Below are 17,500 nucleotides of genomic sequence, written 5' to 3'. Positions count from 1 at the left end.
AAAGCACTCATTACAAGGACGGCTCGTGGTTTTCCTCAAGCTCTGACAACCATGCATTCCCTGGGGCACCATTCACACTGAGACCCACCAGCCTGTTTAGAGTGGACTATAGAGGAGGTGAAGTGAGGCTGTTTCGATGGCTAGATACACTTATTAACACAAAGGAGGTACAGGAGAAGGAGTTTTGCTAGGTGGGTAGAGAGCACTGACAGATTGATAAAAGGAGGCACCACAGAGGTTGTTCTTGGTGCCTAAATAGAACAATGACAGGCCAGACAAGTAGAGAATGTGAAGAGGGACTTTGTATAGCTAGAGAGAGCACTGATAGGAAGAAAAAGAAAATAATAAAACAGATATCAAAAAGAAACAAAAGTACACACACACACACATCCTTCCCAAAAGAATGAAAATATGACAGGACATATAACACAAGAGAGGGACATTTGATGGTTAGATGCAGCACTGAGAGGGAAATAAAACAAAGAAGGAAACACAACACCACACAATGACATGATACAAACACACTAACATACACATGGCAAAACAGTGACACAGATACACACACACAGCCTCACCATAACACAACATTAACACACGAAGATGCACACACAGCCTCACCATGACAGACACACACACACACACACACACACAGCTTCACCAATTCACCAAGCCTCACCGTTTGCACATATTCATTGCTGGTGAACCTTCCTCCGAGCTCCGAGCAGGACAGCTTGAAGGCACGGTTGAGGTAGTAGGCAGGCTTACGGTTGGCATAGTGAATCTGCCGCAGGATGGACTGGTAGTGGCGGGTGGTGTGTGCCCCGGAGATGGTGGCGCCCTGTCTGGTGGTGGAGGAGGCAAGACCAAGCTCGGAAATCAGGTTATCCGGAAGCAGCAGTGTCTCATGGTCTGGGTTGAGAGACGGATAGACAGACACAACGCACTCATCCAGCTGTCCGCCGGGTGTGGGTGCTGTGGCCTCCTCCGCAGCGGGTGAAAGGTAGATGCTGACATCCGGGAAGACCCTCAGTCCCTGGCGGAAAGACTCGTACTCCTCGGCAAAGTTTGTGGTGCCGTTGAGCTCAATGCTGGGCTGGTGAGGCTGCATCACCATCACAAAGCTCTGCGCTGGATCCACCTTGAAGGATTTGCCTGAGTCACACCTGCAGGGAGAGAGGAGGGAGGGAGGAGGGAGTGAGTGAGTGAGTGAGTGTGTGAGTGTGTGAGTGTGAGTGAGTAAAACTGAGTGAGTGAGTGAGGAGAGAGAGAGAGAGAGAGAGAGAGAGAGAGAGAGAGAGAGAGAGAGAGAGAGAGAGAGAGAGAGAGAGAGAGAGAGAGAGAGAGAGAGAGAGAGAGAAATATCCAGCATATCAAGAACACATAAAACAAACCAAAACAAACAAGAGGAACACAAAACAACAACTCTTAAAATAATAATAATAATAATAATAATAATAATAATAATAATAATAAACCGACAAACAAATAAACAAGAAAACAACAAAAAACAACAAAACTCTTTCCCACTCCTCCTCTCTTTCTTCTCTTCCTCCTCTTTACTGCATACCACCACCACCACTACTCCTCCTCTCTATTCCTCCTCTTCACTGCATACCACCACCACCACCACCACCACCACAGCACTCACAGGATATTGGCCACCACAGAGATGGGTCGGCGTCCAGGGGTGGGGAAGTCTCGGCTGTTGATGTAGGCAATGCGGTGAATCAGTGTCTCCATGTTGGTGATGTTGTTCCCCTCAATGGTGATCTGCGTCATTTCTGCAGGAGATGGTGACGTGGTGAGCCGGGTGGAAGGGGAGGGAGGGGAGAAGGGAATAGGGAAGAGGGAAGGGTGAAGGAGGGAGAAGGGATTAGCAAAGAGGGAAGGGAAGGAAGGGGAGAAGGAGGAAGTGGTGTCGGGTAGGAAAACAAGGTATGAGAGAGAGAGAGAGAGAGAGAGAGAGAGAGAGAGAGAGAGAGAGAGAGAGAGAGAGAGAGAGAGAGAGAGAGAGAGAGAGAGAGAGAGAGAGAGAGAGAGCAAACACCCACCATTATTAGTGAGAAGCTCCATACTGGGCTGCAGGAGTTCCATGGCTGGTGTGTCGAGGGCTTCCTGGCAACGTGTGAGGCAGGACAGCACTCGGGGAGACTCCAGTCCTCCCACCAGCACCGACAGCCCCGCCAGGTAGCCAGTCAGACCGTGCTTCATGCTTCCTTCAGACCCTGCAGAAGGAAAATGGTTAAAATGCCTTCCTCTACCTCAAATATAAGTGTGTCTGTGTGTTTAAACCCTTCAGTACTATGACACAATTAATTCTGGTGACTATTTGGTGATTTTATACAGCTTCAGAAACTCATGTGGGGGATTAACATAGTGAGGACTGTGGTTATTAATTGTCTGCCCTCCATAGACTGTTCCTAATGTCAATAAAATGGTCTAATCCTACACAAAACTCAAGGTAAAAATGTGTCCCAGTACTGAAGGAGTTAAGTCCCCTTTCTGTCCCTTGATCTCATTGTGTAAGGGTTCAAGTGTATTTTTTTTTTTTTTTTTTTTTTTTTTTTTTTTAATTCTGGGTGTTTGTGAGGTTCTAGAGGTTGTTCTGTGGTTTGTGGGAGTTTGATAGCCTCCTCTGAGACCTGCTGTGTTGTTCAAGGGTGCTTTTATGACACTGGTTTGACAGGCTGCAGTGGAAGTGTTGGGGTTTTCAAAGGTGTTTTCATGGTTTTCCAGATTCCAGTAATAGCTAAAGAATCTCTAAAAGGATATTTGTACAATTTTCACCCTACCACATCACCACATAACCCTACCACCTCACCACACAATCCCAGCACCACACCACACCAACCCAGCACCCTACCCCTTCACCACACCACCCTGTCACGCACCATACCACACAACCCCAGCACTACACCACTCACCAAACTGCCTTCACACTTTACCACACCACACCAGCACCCTGTCACTCACCCTGCCAGCAAGCACCAACGGACATAGTGGTGTTGATGCCCCGTGTAGGGTGTAGGGGCCAGTCATCAATGACCTCCGGGGACTCTCCATTCTCAGGGCGGAAGAGGTGACCATCCACATACAGGGTGACCTCGGGGAAGTTGACGTGGAGGGAGTAATGGTGCCACTCATTGTCACACACCTGCAGAAGTGGTCAGGTCAAATTAGGTCGTTAGGTTAGATTAGGTTAGGTTAAGGTGTGTGTGTGTGTGTGTGAGCAGGGGTAGAGTTGTGTTGGAGGTGGGGAGGTGGGCTGGGTTGGGTTGGGTTGGGTTGGGTTGGGTCACACTTGGGCTGGTTTTAGTTGGGTTAGGTTAGCTTGGAGTGGGTTGGTTTGGGTTGAGTGAGGTTAGGTTGGGGTTTGGTCACAGTTGGGATGGTTTTAGGTTAGTTTAGTAAGGTTAGGTTGGAGTGAGTGAGGGGGGATAGGTTGGTTTGCATAGGGTGAAGTTAGGTTAGGTTGGGTAGGGTCAGTGGAGATGGGTGTTAGGAAAAGGTGTTTGGGTGATTTAATGGGTGAAAATGGGGAGAAATAGAAGAAATGGAAGGTTTTTGAGTGACAAGAAGTAGAAATAGGTAAAAATTTTTTTTGGAATATTTAGGAAAAAATACGTTTCTCAATTGAACCAAGACAGTGGTAGTAGTAGTAGTAGTAGTAGTAGTAGTAGTAGTAGTAGTAGTAGTAGTAGTGGTGGTGGTAGTAGTAGTAGTAGTAGTAGAATCCTTCCAGAAACTATTGTATATGGTGAAAACAACAAACAAACAAACAATACAGAGAGAGAGAGAGAGAGAGAGAGAGAGAGAGAGAGAGAGACTCTTCTCGGTCTCTCTCTCTCTCTCTCTCCTGATTAACGAGTATTTTTGCTATTGTCACCTCCTCTCTACACACTTCTCTCTCTTCATTGGAATGTTTTCGACATACAAGTGGACACATTTTTCAATGATAATGACATATAATTCAGCTTGACATGTTTGTGCCTTGTTGTGATTCAGTGTAGCCTGTAGCATAATAAGCGGAGCAGGTTACAGGTGGATTGTGGGTTGTCCAGCCTCGCCGCGACCAGCGCGCGCAGACAGCCAAGGTGGGAGAGACAGGCAAGCAGCCAACCGCCAGCCTCCTTTTTGGGCGATTTTTAGGATAGACTGGCGGGTTTGGGGTGGGAGTGGTGGGAAGCGTAGTCCGCGACCTGGCAGGCTGGCATCCTGCTGCCAAGTTTAGTTTGAGACAAGGAGCGGTGTTAGGAGGGCGGTGGTGTGCTGCTGGTGCCTTATCTAACACGGATTTACGCGGATCAGGACGGTGACGGGCGGAGCCGCCTGGATGTGTGTGTGTGTGTGTGTGCTGCTACAAGCTTGGTGCCTGCCTGGCAGGAACAGAGCTGCTGGTCAGGACGGCCAACAAGTCAACACCACTGAAATCCTGGTAAGTGACCCACCCTCTCTCCACACAACACTTGTCCAGCTGGGGGAGTTTGCACGGTGTCTTGTTGTAGCAGGCGGTGTCTTTGTTAGTGTTATTCCTTGTGATAATTCCGTGTCGCCCACAACAACAAACAGTGACGCTAGTGTGTGTGTGTAAAGGTGGAGACCGCCACCACCACCACCACCAGTCTGCCTCACTTAAGCCTTCACCACACCAAAACCTGCCAGTGACAGCTGTATCTGAACAGCTGATAGCCAAGCATAGTCATGTGGCTCCATTTAGTGACACCAGTGGCGGGAAAACAATGCAAAATGTGCCAAATATTAGCTAAACACAGCTGGCAGACGGTAGCTGAGCCAGCCCCGCCCACTTGATGACGTCACACCCCTTGCTGGCCGGGCGGCCGGGCGAGTGGCTGGTGGCCGTTGGTGAATTTACGTTCGTAACGGAACTAATTTCAAAATCGACTTACTGAAAACTGAAGCTAGACCCGAATGTTTGCTATTTTATGACTTGATGAATACTTTAACTAATATCCACAAAATCAAAACATGTCCAGTCTAACTAATATTAAAGAAATGTGTCAATTAAGTACGGTAAAAATATCAAAACATTTTCACTTATAAAACTACCAAAACGTCCTGCCATTTCGTCTTCACTCGTATTTCTAAAAATATTAGACAATATGTACTTTCTTCTCAGGCATCCAACACTCACCTAGAGCCAGAAGTAAAGGCATGAACAAATATTATGTAAAAAATAAGCATTGAAATCTTAACTCATCACAAACTCTCGTAAAGTCAAGCTGTTTTCATTTGGCGAATATGCTAGCACACTTTATAGAGTCTGAGCTGTCTTTTAAGGCATTCTAGAACGAGGCAGACCGTGAACCAGAAACGTAAACAAATAAAATAAGAAGTATATAATTTACGATTAACATAATAAAACACCATTTCAAAGTCCACATATTTGACTCACTGGGTCAGCGACACACTTAAAAGAGCATAAGCAATGTATCGATACCATAAATGCCCAGTTATAGCTTGAAATTAAAAAGTCGTAAATGTGGAATGGCAAATTTTGACCTTTGAGACGACTCGTACTCACGCCATAAATTGCCACTAAACGTCACATATTTACCGAACAGAGAAACGGAAAATACTTCAAAAGCAACGAAATAATTATAGAAACCCTTAAAACGTCATGCACACACCGAATAGTGGAGTTAGGAAAAGAGGAAAAGTATTTGAGCCAGCGGACGAGCGGGGTAGCAGGGAGATGGGGGCAGGAGTGGAGGCGGGGGAGGCTAACCGCCAGCTTCTCTCAATTATTGCTTTATTACCTTTTAAACAAGACAATGGTGCATTTAGGTGAACGCAGTGAAGTGTCTTTATTCCTGTAAGATCAGATTGCGTCAACTTTTTGTCGTCAGTAATGAAGTAACGGTGTGAAAAGTGTTTGAGTGACGTCATCAAAGGGACACCCCCCACCCCCCACCCCTGCCCTCCAGTGTGTCTCCTCGTCAATATTTATCGTCCTGGGCTGATGTGTGCAGAGGTAAGTGGCATTTGGTGGTCATGTGTGTGTGTGTGTGTGTGTGTGTGTGTGTGTGGGAGCGAGGGAGGGCCCTCAGTGGTCTATCATTACTTGCTTCTATTGTTGTCGTTGTTTTTGTTTGTTCTTATTGTTGTTGCTATTGTGTTATTTGCAGTGTAGACAGGAGGAGAAGGAATGAGAAAATAGGAGAATTAGAGCAAGAGGAGGAGGAGGAGGAGGAAGAGTATACAGCGGCGGCAAAACTGTAGTGAAAGAGAATGTTTATTTTAGTTTCCCTTTCAATGCTTGGTTTTCTATTTGATATCTAAAAGGCGTCAGAGCCAAACGATGTTTAGTTTAGTCCCCCCTTTGAGTCTGCAATATACAACAATTATATATATATATATATATATATATATATATATATATATATATATATATATATATATATATATATATATAAGTAATATATGGAGTGTTTTCAACCATTCACAAGATGTCTGCAAGAGTGTGTGTGTGTGTGTGTGTGTGTGTGTGTGTGTGTGTGTGTGTGTGTGTGTGTGTGTGTGTGTGTGTAATTCACTGTTTGATCTGGTGCAGTCTCTGACGAGACAGCCAGACGTTACCCTACGGAAGGAGCTCAGAGCTCATTATTTCCGATCTTGGGCTAGGTCTGAGACCAGGCACACACCACACACCGGGACAACAAGGTCACAACTCCTCCATTTACATCCCGTACCTACTCACTGCTAGGTGAACACTGAACACCACCTACACGTCAAAGGAGACACACCCAAATATCTCCACCCGGCCGGGGAATCCATCCCCGGTCCTCTGGCTTGTGAAGCCAGCGCTCTAACCACTGACCTACCGGGCGTGTGTGTGTGTGTGTGTGTGTGTGTGTGTGTGTGTGTGTGTGTGTGTGTGTGTGTGTGTGTGTGTGTGTGCGCCACCACCACCATTATTACTATTATTTCCATCCCAACTATTACCACCACCACCACTACCCCATCAGATCTTTTGTTCCTTGAAAACTGTTTATAAATAGTAAGATATTAAAGAAGAACCCCCCCTCCCACCTACTACTACTACTACTACTACTACTACTACTACTACTACTACTACTACTATTTCACGGCCCGGTGGTGTTGTTAAGAGGACGGTGTTTGCTGTAGATCAGGGGCGGGGGCAGCGAAAACTATTGTGTGGAATAAGTCAGGCCACAGCAAAGTGTCGAGACCCTTGCCCTTTTCAAATCAGGTTAGGTTAAGGTGTGTCCCTTCAGTACTGCGACACATTTTTATCTTCAAGCTTGTGTACCATTAGACCATTTTATTGACATTAGGAAGGGTCTATGGAGGTCAGAAGATTAATGGCCACAGTCTTCACTATTTTAAACCCTTCAGTACTGCGACACATTTTTATCTTCAAGCTTGTGTACCATTAGACCATTTTATTGACATTAGGAAGGGTCTATGGAGGTCAGAAGATTAATGGCCACAGTCTTCACTATTTTAAACCCTTCAGTACTGGGACACATTTTTATCTTCAAGCTTGTGTACCATTAGACTATTTTATTGACATTAGGAAGGGTCTATGGAGGTCAGAAGATTAATGGCCACAGTCTTCACTATTTTAAACCCTTCAGTACTGCGACACATTTTTATCTTCAAGCTTGTGTACCATTAGACCATTTTATTGACATTAGGAAGGGTCTATGGAGGTCAGAAGATTAATGGCCACAGTCTTCACTATTTTAAACCCTTCAGTACTGGGACACATTTTTATCTTCAAGCTTGTGTACCATTAGACTATTTTATTGACATTAGGAAGGGTCTATGGAGGTCAGAAGATTAATGGCCACAGTCTTCACTATTTTAACCCCTTCAGTACTGGGACACAATTTTACCTTGAGATTTGTTTAAGTACCATTAGACCATTTTATTGACATTAGGAAGAGTCTATGGAGGTCAGAAGATTAATGGCCACAGTCTTCACTATTTTAAACCCTTCAGTACTGGGACACAATTTTACCTTGAGATTTGTTTAAGTACCATTAGACCATTTTATTGACATTAGGAAGGGTCTATGGAGGTCAGAAGATTAATGGCCACAGTCTTCACTATTTTAATCCCACACATAAGGTGTATATGATAATGGGTGTATCTTGAGGGAAATGGTTGGGAAAAGATATTGGAGTGATTTTAAGGGTAGAAATGGGTAGAAATAGGAGGAAATGCAAGAAATAGAAGGTCTTGAGTGATTTAAGAAGTGGAAATAGGAAAAAATATGATGATGGGTGTATCTTGAGGGAAATGATTGGGGAAAAGGTGATTTTATGGATAGAAATGGATAGAAATAGGAGAAAATGCAAAAAAAAAAAAAAAAAAGAAAGGTTTTAGAGTGATTTCAGAAGAGGAAAACTAGGAGAAAAATAATGATGGGTGTATCTTGAGGGAATTGATTAGAAAATGGTATTGGAGTGATTTTATGGGTAGAAATAGGAAATGCAAAAAATGAAAGGTTTTGAATGATTTAAGAAGAGGAAATAGGAAAAATTTTGATGGGTGCACCTTGAGGGAAATGATAGGAAAAAAGGTATTTGAGTGATTTTATGGGTAGAAATGGGAGGAAATACAAGAATCAGGAGGTTTTAGAGTGACGTAAGGTGTGGGAATTGAGAAAGTGATGTCTGGTATGTTGAAGGCAAAGCAAGGGCAGTGTAGTAGTGGAAATATTAGTGAAGTAGACAAGTACTACAAAAACATGGATAGAAACAGCACACACACACACACACACACACACACACACACACACACACACACACACACGTAGATAGATAAAAGAAAAGAAAAAATTGAGGAAAAATATAATGGAAAAAAAATAAATCAATCAAAAAGTAAATCCAATAAAATGATGAAAAATTAAAGAAGAAAGAAAACAAACGTAGAAAAATAAAAAAAATAAAGAAAAAAAAATCTGCCTACACACATAGACAGACAGACAGGCGGACAGACAAACACAGAGGCGTCTCAATGTGGTAGACAAAGTAGGCAGTTAGTCGAGGGCCCTGAGCTGGTGGGGGCCCCTGAAGGACATCCACACACTCTTAAATCCACCAAAACAGAAAAACACCCTATAAATCCACTCAAATCCACCAAAACACCCTTAAAAAACACACTCTACTATCCACACACACACTGAACCATCCACTTATCCACATGGACCAGGACCATTACATCAGAGGCACTGTCACTTACACGGACACAACTTCGAAGCATGGAGGCACACACAAACAGACAAGCTGACAAACGGATAGACAGATATACAGACAGAGCTGGGCCATACCTGAGACAGCTTCCACCTCCACTCTGCTGGCTGGAAGGTGTTCAGGTTAGCCTCGGTGGATTCTCGGCGGAGGAGGAGGATGAGGCGACAGTTGCGTACAAACAGAGCGGTGTGGTGACGGTTCATCTTGTGGTCATCCGCCGTGCACAGAATATGTTCCTTGACGTGCTGGGGGGAGGGGAGGATAGGTTAGTGGGTCTCTCTCTCTCTCTCTCTCTCTCTCTGGTTTTTTAAAGAGTGTTGGTGTGCAGTTTAGGAATTATTAAGGGTGTTTTTATGGTTTTAGAAAAGTTTTTAGGGTATTTTAAGGGTGTACAAGGAAGATATTTGAGTTTTTAAGGGTGTTTTTAGGATGTTAGGGAAGGTGTTGGGGTTCTTAAGGGTGTTTTTAGGGTGTAGGGCAAGTTACTCTCTCTCTCTCTCTCTCTCTCTCTCTCTCATCCATCCATCCCTCCACCTACCTTATCCATACTAGGGTGACTCTTGTGCTTCAGCCAGGTGGAGATAGTAAAGATATTCGTCAGGTTGTGGTGGAGGACTGACTCAGGGACCACAGCGCCAGAGTGGTCCCCTTCAAACTGGTAGATCAAGTCCCCCTCATGCCCTTCGTCTGAGTGGAGTCCCGCAGTCCACTCCCGCCCTGCTCCTGGTGCTGGCAGGAGCTCCACGCTGGCTGAACTGGCGCCTGGTGGAGGAAATGGTGTTTACAGGGTTCTGGTGGATCTTAGTGCATGTGGAAGGTGGATTGGGGTGTTTTGGAGGTGTTTCTTTGTTTTGGTGGTTTTTGGGGTTTTGGTGGATTTTAGTGTGTGGAAAGTGGATATAGGTTTTTTTTGTTTTGGTGGATTAAAAGTGGATTTTTGGTGGATTTTTGTGCATGTGGAACGTATTAACAAAAACGTGTAAATTAAACACACGTAAATCAAGAGTTCCCTGTACTACTACTACTACTACTACTACTACTACTACTACTACTACCACCACCACCACTTACCACACATCTTCCTCTGCGCAGCCACAGAGTAGGTATCCCTGTCGCAGCCCTTGCCGATGTGAGTGGTGGTGAGGGTGACGCGAGCCTGCACCCTTTCCACCCTGCACGGCACATTGCACAGCTCCAGGGAGGCGGCAGGGAACAGCTCCTGGCGGCCTGACCCTGGCGAGTACTCCACCTGGTCTGGGATGCCTGTGGGGGTAACAAGTGGATAAGTGGATGGTTCAGTGTGTGTGTGGATAGTAGAGTGTGTTTTTTAAGGGTGTTTTAGTGGATTTATAGGGTGTTTTTTTCTGTTTTGGTGGATTTAAGAGTGTGGACTAACTAGAAAAACCTTTAATATCAAGTGTGTATGCTCACCCTTCCACCCAATGCGACACACCCTGTTGACTTTGATTGTGACCATGACAGGCTGGGACCGCTTCATACCACAGTCGTACGCCACCACAGACAGGATGTGGTTGTGGCTCTTCTCATAGTCCAGAGGCTCAGTGTTCCTCACCACACCCTCACTGTCTATGGTGAACGGCTAAAGGGGAGAGAGAAAGAGAGAGGGTGAGTGAGGGAGGGAGTGAGAGAGAGAGAGAGAGAGAGAGAGAGAGAGAGAGAGAGAGAGAGAGAGAGAGAGAGAGAGAGTATATTCATTGTGAGAGAAGAGAGAGGGATTTAACACACTAATACACATCCTTAATCACCCTCCTACACCCTGTCACCCTTCCCACACTCCTCCTGTCACCCTATCACCCTTTAACCCCCTTCTACATATCCTGTCACCCTTCCTACACACCCTATCACCTTAATCACCCTTCTACACCCTGTCATTCTTCCAACACCCTCCCCTTCACCCTGTCAAACCTTGTCTAACCTAACCTAACCTAATCACCCTTACCCACACACCCTATCATCCAAGTCACCCTCCTTCACCCTGTCACCCTTCCCATCACTTTCCCTCACCCTAGTCACCCACGTCACCCTTACCACACACCCCATTTACCTTAATCAACCTGTCACCCTTCCCATCATCCTAGTTAGCCTGTCATCCTTCCCATCACTTCCTATCACCCTGTAACCCTTCTCATCACCCTATACACCATGTCACCCTTCTCATCACCCTAGCCACTCAGTCATCCTTACTACACCCACCATCACCCTGTCACCCTTACCACACCTGCCATCACCCTGTCACCCTTACCACACCCCCCATCACCCTGTCACCCTTACCACACACCTCCCCCCATCACCCTGTCACCCTTACCTCACATCTCCCCTATCACCCTGTCACCCTTACCACACCCTACCATCACTGTCACCCTTACCACACCCTTCCATCACTCTGTCACCCTTACCACACCCCCATCACCCTGTCACCCTTACCACACACCCCATCACCCTGTCACCCTTACCACACACCCCCATCACCCTGTCACCCTTACCATACCCCTCCATCACCGTCACCCTTACCACACTCTTCCATCACCCTGTCACCCTTACCACACCCGCCATCACCCTGTCACCCTTACCAACCCCCCATCACCCTGTCAGCCTTACCACACCCTTCCATCACTCTATCACCCTTACTACACCCCCCCATCACCCTGTCACCCTTACCACACTCTTCCATCACCCTGTCAACCTTACCACACCCTTCCATCACTCTGTCACCCTTACTACACCCCTCCATCACCCTGTCACCCTTACCACACCCCTCCATCACCCTGTCACCCTTACCAACCCCCCATCACCCAGTCAGCCTTACCACACCCTTCCATCACCCTGTCACCCTTACCACACCCCCATCACCCTGTCACCCTTACCACACACCCCCATCACCCTATCACCCTTACCACACTCTTCCATCATCCTGTCACCCTTCCATCACTCTGTCAGCCTTACCACACCCTTCCATCACTCTGTCACCCTTACCACACACCTCCCCTCATCACCCTGTCACCCTTAACCCCCCATCACCCTGTCAGCCTTACCTGTTCTCTGGTGAGCAGTTCGTAGCGGCAGATGTCCCCGTACTTGGGTGAACAGTCCTGGTCATCTGCCTGCAGGGTGAGCACCTCCTCGTACAGCCGCCCCTCGTCCACGTCCTTCACGTAGGAGGGCTCCACGAACACTGGCGCGTACTCATTCACGTCACTCACCTTCACGTGCACTGTCACGCTGAAATGACAGAGGTGAGGTTAGGTTGGGTTGGGTTGGGTTGGGTTGGGTCAGGTTAGGTTAGGTTAGGTTAGGTTAGGTTAGGTTAGGTTAGGTTAGGTTAGGCTAGGTTAGGTTAGCTTCAGTACTGGGACACCCTTTTTTCCACGAGTTTTGCGTGTTTAGAATGTTTTATTGACATTACAAAGGGTCAGGTCAGCATAGATTAGATTAAGTCAGCTCCTTCAATACTGAGACACATTTTTTCCCACGAGTATTGTGTGAGATAAGACTATTTCATTGACATTGGGAAGGGTCTGTGGAGGTCTGAAGATTCATGGCCACCTCCATAGAAATTGTCTCGCTGAAATGACCACCGCCTCAGGTTTAGGAGTGGGGTTAGTTTGGGTTAGGTTAGATTAGATTAGGTTAGGTTAGGATAGGATGGGTTATATTGGGTTAATCTTAGTTTAGAGTGCATTAGATCAGAGTAGGATTGACTTGGGGTAGGATAGATCAAGATTATGTTAGGCTAGTACGGGTCATGATCCGATAGTAGTAGGTTCCAAGCTGGTGTGCAAGGAGGGGCCGTCACATCAAAATTACAATAACAATAATGATAATAGTAGTAATAATAATGACGATAACAGTAGTAGTAGTAGTAGTAGTAGTAGTAGTAGTAGTATAATAATAATAATAACTAATCCAGAAGTAGTCTTAATTAAATGAGAGAGAGAGAGAGAGAGAGAGAGAGAGAGAGAGAGAGAGAGAGAGAGAGAGAGAGAAGAAGAGAAACAATAAAAACATATAAAAGCAATAAAGGAGGAGGAGGAGGAGGAGGAGGAGGAGGAGGAGGAGGGGATGAAGAAGAAGAGGAGGAGGAAATATGAGAGAATTGAAGGGAGGGGGAAGAACAATAAAAGAACATACAGATATACGAGAAGAAGAAGAAGAAGAAGAAATACACACTAACAATAATAAAAAAAATAGAACACACACACACACAAATTAAAACAAGTGAGTAACGAACGCAATGCAAACAAACACTGTAAAAATATACGAGGCGGCAACTGTGAGGGGAGGAACACCACCACCACCACCACCACCATAAACAATAACAATAACACACACACACACACACACACACAATGACACGGACACACTGACAGACACACACATAGACAGACAGACAGACAGACACACGAACAGACAGACAGACATACATACAGACAGACACATATAAAAAAACAAAGGAAAAAGCTAGGAACTGTCACTACACACTTCAATAAACAGGCGTAAAATAATAAAGGCAAAAATACTAGTTAGCAACTTTTCCCCAGCGTCGTGTACGATAATTACCAAGCTAATGCTGACATGAATCACACGCTCGCTTCAATTCAACAGGGGAAAAACATGAAAAAAAATAATAATAATAATAAAACAAATAAATAAATAATAGTAACAAATATAGAAGATAAATATAGTGTTGTAAAAATGAAGATATCAATAATAATAATAATAATAATAATAATAATAATAATAATACTGTTAAACTGTCTTAATATTGCCTAAACTGTCTTAAAATGTCCTGAAAAAGCCTAAACTGTCTCAAAACACCACAAAAACACTCTACAGTCTAAAACACCAAAATTCGTCTTAAAATGCCCTAAAATACCCTAAACTTCCCCCATATGCCCTAAAACACCCTAAAATCACCCTAAACTATCCTAAAATGCCCTAAAACACCCTAAACTGTTTTAAAATGCCCTAAAATCACCCTAAACTCTTAAAATGCCCTAAAAAATACAATACTTTAAAATGCCCTAAAACACCCTAAACTACCTTACAATGCCCTAAAATCACCCTAAACTATCTAAAAATGCCCTAAAAACACTCTAAACTGCCTTAAATGCCCTAAAACACACTGAACTGCCTTAAATGCCCTAAAACACACTGAACTGCCTTAAATGCCCTAAAACAGAGTAAACTGTCTTAATATGCTAAAAAAACACCCCAAACTGTCTTAAAATGCCCTAAAAACACCCTAAACTGCCTTAAATGCCCTAAAACACACTAAACTGTCTTAAAATGCCCTAAAATCACCAAAAAGCCTAGATATTCCTTAAAAACACCCTAAATAGTTTAAAATGCCCTAAAATATCCTAAACTGTCTTAATATGCGCTAAATATACCCTAAACTATCTTAAAATGCCCTAAAATATTCTAAACTCTTAAAATCTCCTAAACTGTCTTAAAGTGCCCTAAAATATCCCAATCTCTCTTAAGATGCCCTAAAAACACACTATACTGTCTGAAAATGCCCTAAAAACACGCTATTCTGTCTGAAAATGCCCTAAAAACACGCTATACTGTTTCAAAATGCCCTAAAAACACGCTAATCTGTCTCAAAATGCTCTAAAAACACGCTATACTGTCTCAAAATGGCCTAAAAACACGCTATACTGTCTTAAAATGCCCTAAAACACGCTATACTGTCTCAAAATGCCCTAAAAACACGCTAATCTGTCTCAAAATGCCCTAAAACACGCTATACTGTCTCAAAATGCCCTAAAAACACGCTAAACTCTCAAAATGCCCTAAAAACACGCTAATCTGTCTCAAAATGCCCTAAAAACACGCTATACAGTCTCAAAATGCCCTAAAATTACGCTACTCTGTCTCAAAATGCCCTAAAAACACGCTATACTGTCTCAAAATGCCCTAAAAACACGCTATACTGTTTCAAAATGCCCTAAAAACACGCTATACTGTCTCAAAATGCCCTAAAAGCATCCTAAACTGTTCGGTAAGGTTGTGGTTCATTACCCCACCACTCAAATAAATCAATAACAAATAAAAATAACAATAACCACATATACAATACAGACTTAAGGTGATAAACATAAATATAACAAAAATAATAATAAAACTGGTGATAAACATAAATATAACAAAAATAATAATAAAAACCGCGCGGGGGCGTCAGGTACGATAGTTTTGACCTAGGTACGATAGTTCTAACCCAGGTACGATAGTTTTAACCCAGGTACGATAGTTCTGACCAAGCGTACGATAGTTTTAACCAAGGTACGATAGTTTTAACCCAGGTACGATAGTTTTGAGCAGACGTACGATCATTTCTCACTTACTTCTGCGACTCAACTCCCGTGCAGGAAATGGCAGTGATGTCAAACTTATAATTCTTTCTCTTCTCGCAGTTTAATGGATGTTTGGCCAACAGCTCCGCCTCGCCAGTCAGGTCATCTCGCAGGCTGATCTGGAAAGGGGCGGGAGAGAGTTAATGGCCAGAAAATGCTTGGAAAATAAAAAGAAATGGGAGTTTGAGGCTATGGAAAGGAGAAATGTATGGAAATTAATGGAAAAAGGGTTTATAGTGATGAGTTAAGGGTATTTGTGGTGAGATAAGGGGCGAGAGAGAGTTAATGGCCAGGAAATGCTTGGAAAAATAAAAGAAATGGGAGTTTGAGGCTATGGAAAGGAGAAATGTATGGAAATTAATGGAAAAAGGGTTTATAGTGATGAGTTAAGGGTATTTGTGGTGAGATAAGGGGTGGGAGAGTTAGAGACGAAGGAAATGGTTGGAAAAATAAAAGAAATTAGTTTGAGGCTATGGAAAGGAGAAATGAATGGAGATTAATGGAAAAAGGGTTTATAGTGATGAGTTAAGGGTATTTGTGGTGAGTTAAGGGGCGGGAGAGAGTTAATGGCCAGAAAATGCTTGGAAAATAAAAAGAAATGGGAGTTTGAGGCTATGGAAAGGAGAAATGTATGGAATCTAATGGGGAAAGGGTTTATAGTGATGAGTTAAGGGTATTTGTGGTGAGATAAGGGGCGGGAGAGAGTTAATGGCCAGGAAATGCTTGGAAAATAAAAGAAATGGGAGTTTGAGGCTATGGAAAGGAGAAATGAATGGAAATTAATGGAAAAGGGGTTTATAGTGATGAGTTAAGGGTATTTGTGGTGAGATAAGGGGCAGGAGAGAGTTAATGGCCAGGAAATGCTTGGAAAAATAAAAGAAATGGAAGTTTGAGGTTATGGAAAGGAGAAATGTATGGAATCTAATGGGGAAAAGGGTAATGGGTGTAAAAATATGAACTAAGAGTATTTGTAGCAAGGAAATGGTGTGTGTGTGTGTGTGTGTGTGTGTGTGTGTGTGTGTGTGTGTGTGTGTGTGTGTGTGTGTGTGTGTGAGGATCATCGCACGTCTGGCAGCGCGGCACAATGTTGTTTGGGTGCGGGAGAGGAAACATATCGCACAGTTTTCCAGTTTTCCCGCCAAAAAATGTGTTTTCCTATCTCTTTCTCTCAAATTGCCTCTCTCTCTCTCTCTCTCTCTCTCTCTCTCTCTCTCTCAAATCAAACGGAATTTAAACACAGATGATGGGATATGGACTCTCTCTCTCTCTCTCTCTCTCTCTCTCTCTCTCTCTCTCTCTCTCTCTCAGCCATAAATATTATTCCCAGCCCTCAATAGACCACAAAATGAATGGATTTACTCTCTCTCTCTCTCTCTCTCTCTCTCTCTCTCTCTCTCTCTCTCTCGTATTATCTTTTTTCTTTATTTCTTTCTTTTCAACACGCGAACTTTGGTCATAGCGGCCAGCAGGAGGAGGAGGAGGAGGAGGAGGAGGAGGAGGAGGAGGAGGAGAAGAAAAGGATTTTGAAATACGAATTCCATTTCAACCATTTCGTTTTCCTCTGATAAGAAAACTGTAACAAAGGAGGAAGAGGAAGAGGAGGAGGAGGAGGAGGAGGAGGAGGAGGAGAAAGAAAGTAAATGATGTGTATAGAAATATTTGGTGATAAGAATAACACGAGGAGGAGGAGGAGGAGGAGGAAGAAGAAGAAGAAGAGGATAGAGCAAAATGAAATAAGGTGTTGATTTTCTTTCTTTCTTTCCTCCTCCTCCTCTTCCTTCCTTCTCTTCTTCCTTCCTTTTCCTCTTCCTTCATTCATTCTATATTATTATTATTTACTCCTTTTCATCTCTCTCTCTCTCTCTCTCTCTCTCTCTCTCT

At 44.0% G+C, this 17,500-nt stretch overlaps 1 protein-coding gene across 2 annotated transcripts in view; it reads right to left on the bottom strand.

Moving 5' to 3' along the window:
- Nucleotides 1-17,500, bottom strand: part of LOC123500465 (calsyntenin-1-like) — a 55,517-nt gene that overhangs the window by 5,878 nt on the left and 32,139 nt on the right. For both annotated transcript variants that reach the window (XM_045249186.1, XM_045249183.1), the window contains exons 3-12: nt 15,611-15,738; nt 12,296-12,482; nt 10,674-10,842; nt 10,314-10,505; nt 9,781-10,004; nt 9,320-9,487; nt 2,974-3,154; nt 2,052-2,225; nt 1,649-1,781; nt 677-1,163 (exon numbers count right to left, since the gene is read on the bottom strand). In XM_045249186.1, the coding sequence (XP_045105121.1) occupies nt 677-1,163; nt 1,649-1,781; nt 2,052-2,225; nt 2,974-3,154; nt 9,320-9,487; nt 9,781-10,004; nt 10,314-10,505; nt 10,674-10,842; nt 12,296-12,482; nt 15,611-15,738 (2,043 nt within the window). The remainder of the gene's footprint in view (nt 1-676; nt 1,164-1,648; nt 1,782-2,051; nt 2,226-2,973; nt 3,155-9,319; nt 9,488-9,780; nt 10,005-10,313; nt 10,506-10,673; nt 10,843-12,295; nt 12,483-15,610; nt 15,739-17,500) is intronic.

This window comes from Portunus trituberculatus, chromosome 8 (genome assembly GCF_017591435.1).
Source record: "Portunus trituberculatus isolate SZX2019 chromosome 8, ASM1759143v1, whole genome shotgun sequence".
NCBI classification, from domain to species: domain Eukaryota; kingdom Metazoa; phylum Arthropoda; class Malacostraca; order Decapoda; family Portunidae; genus Portunus; species Portunus trituberculatus.
The sequence above is the reverse complement of the archived record's forward strand: the minus strand, read 5'-3'. Positions and strand labels throughout refer to the sequence as shown.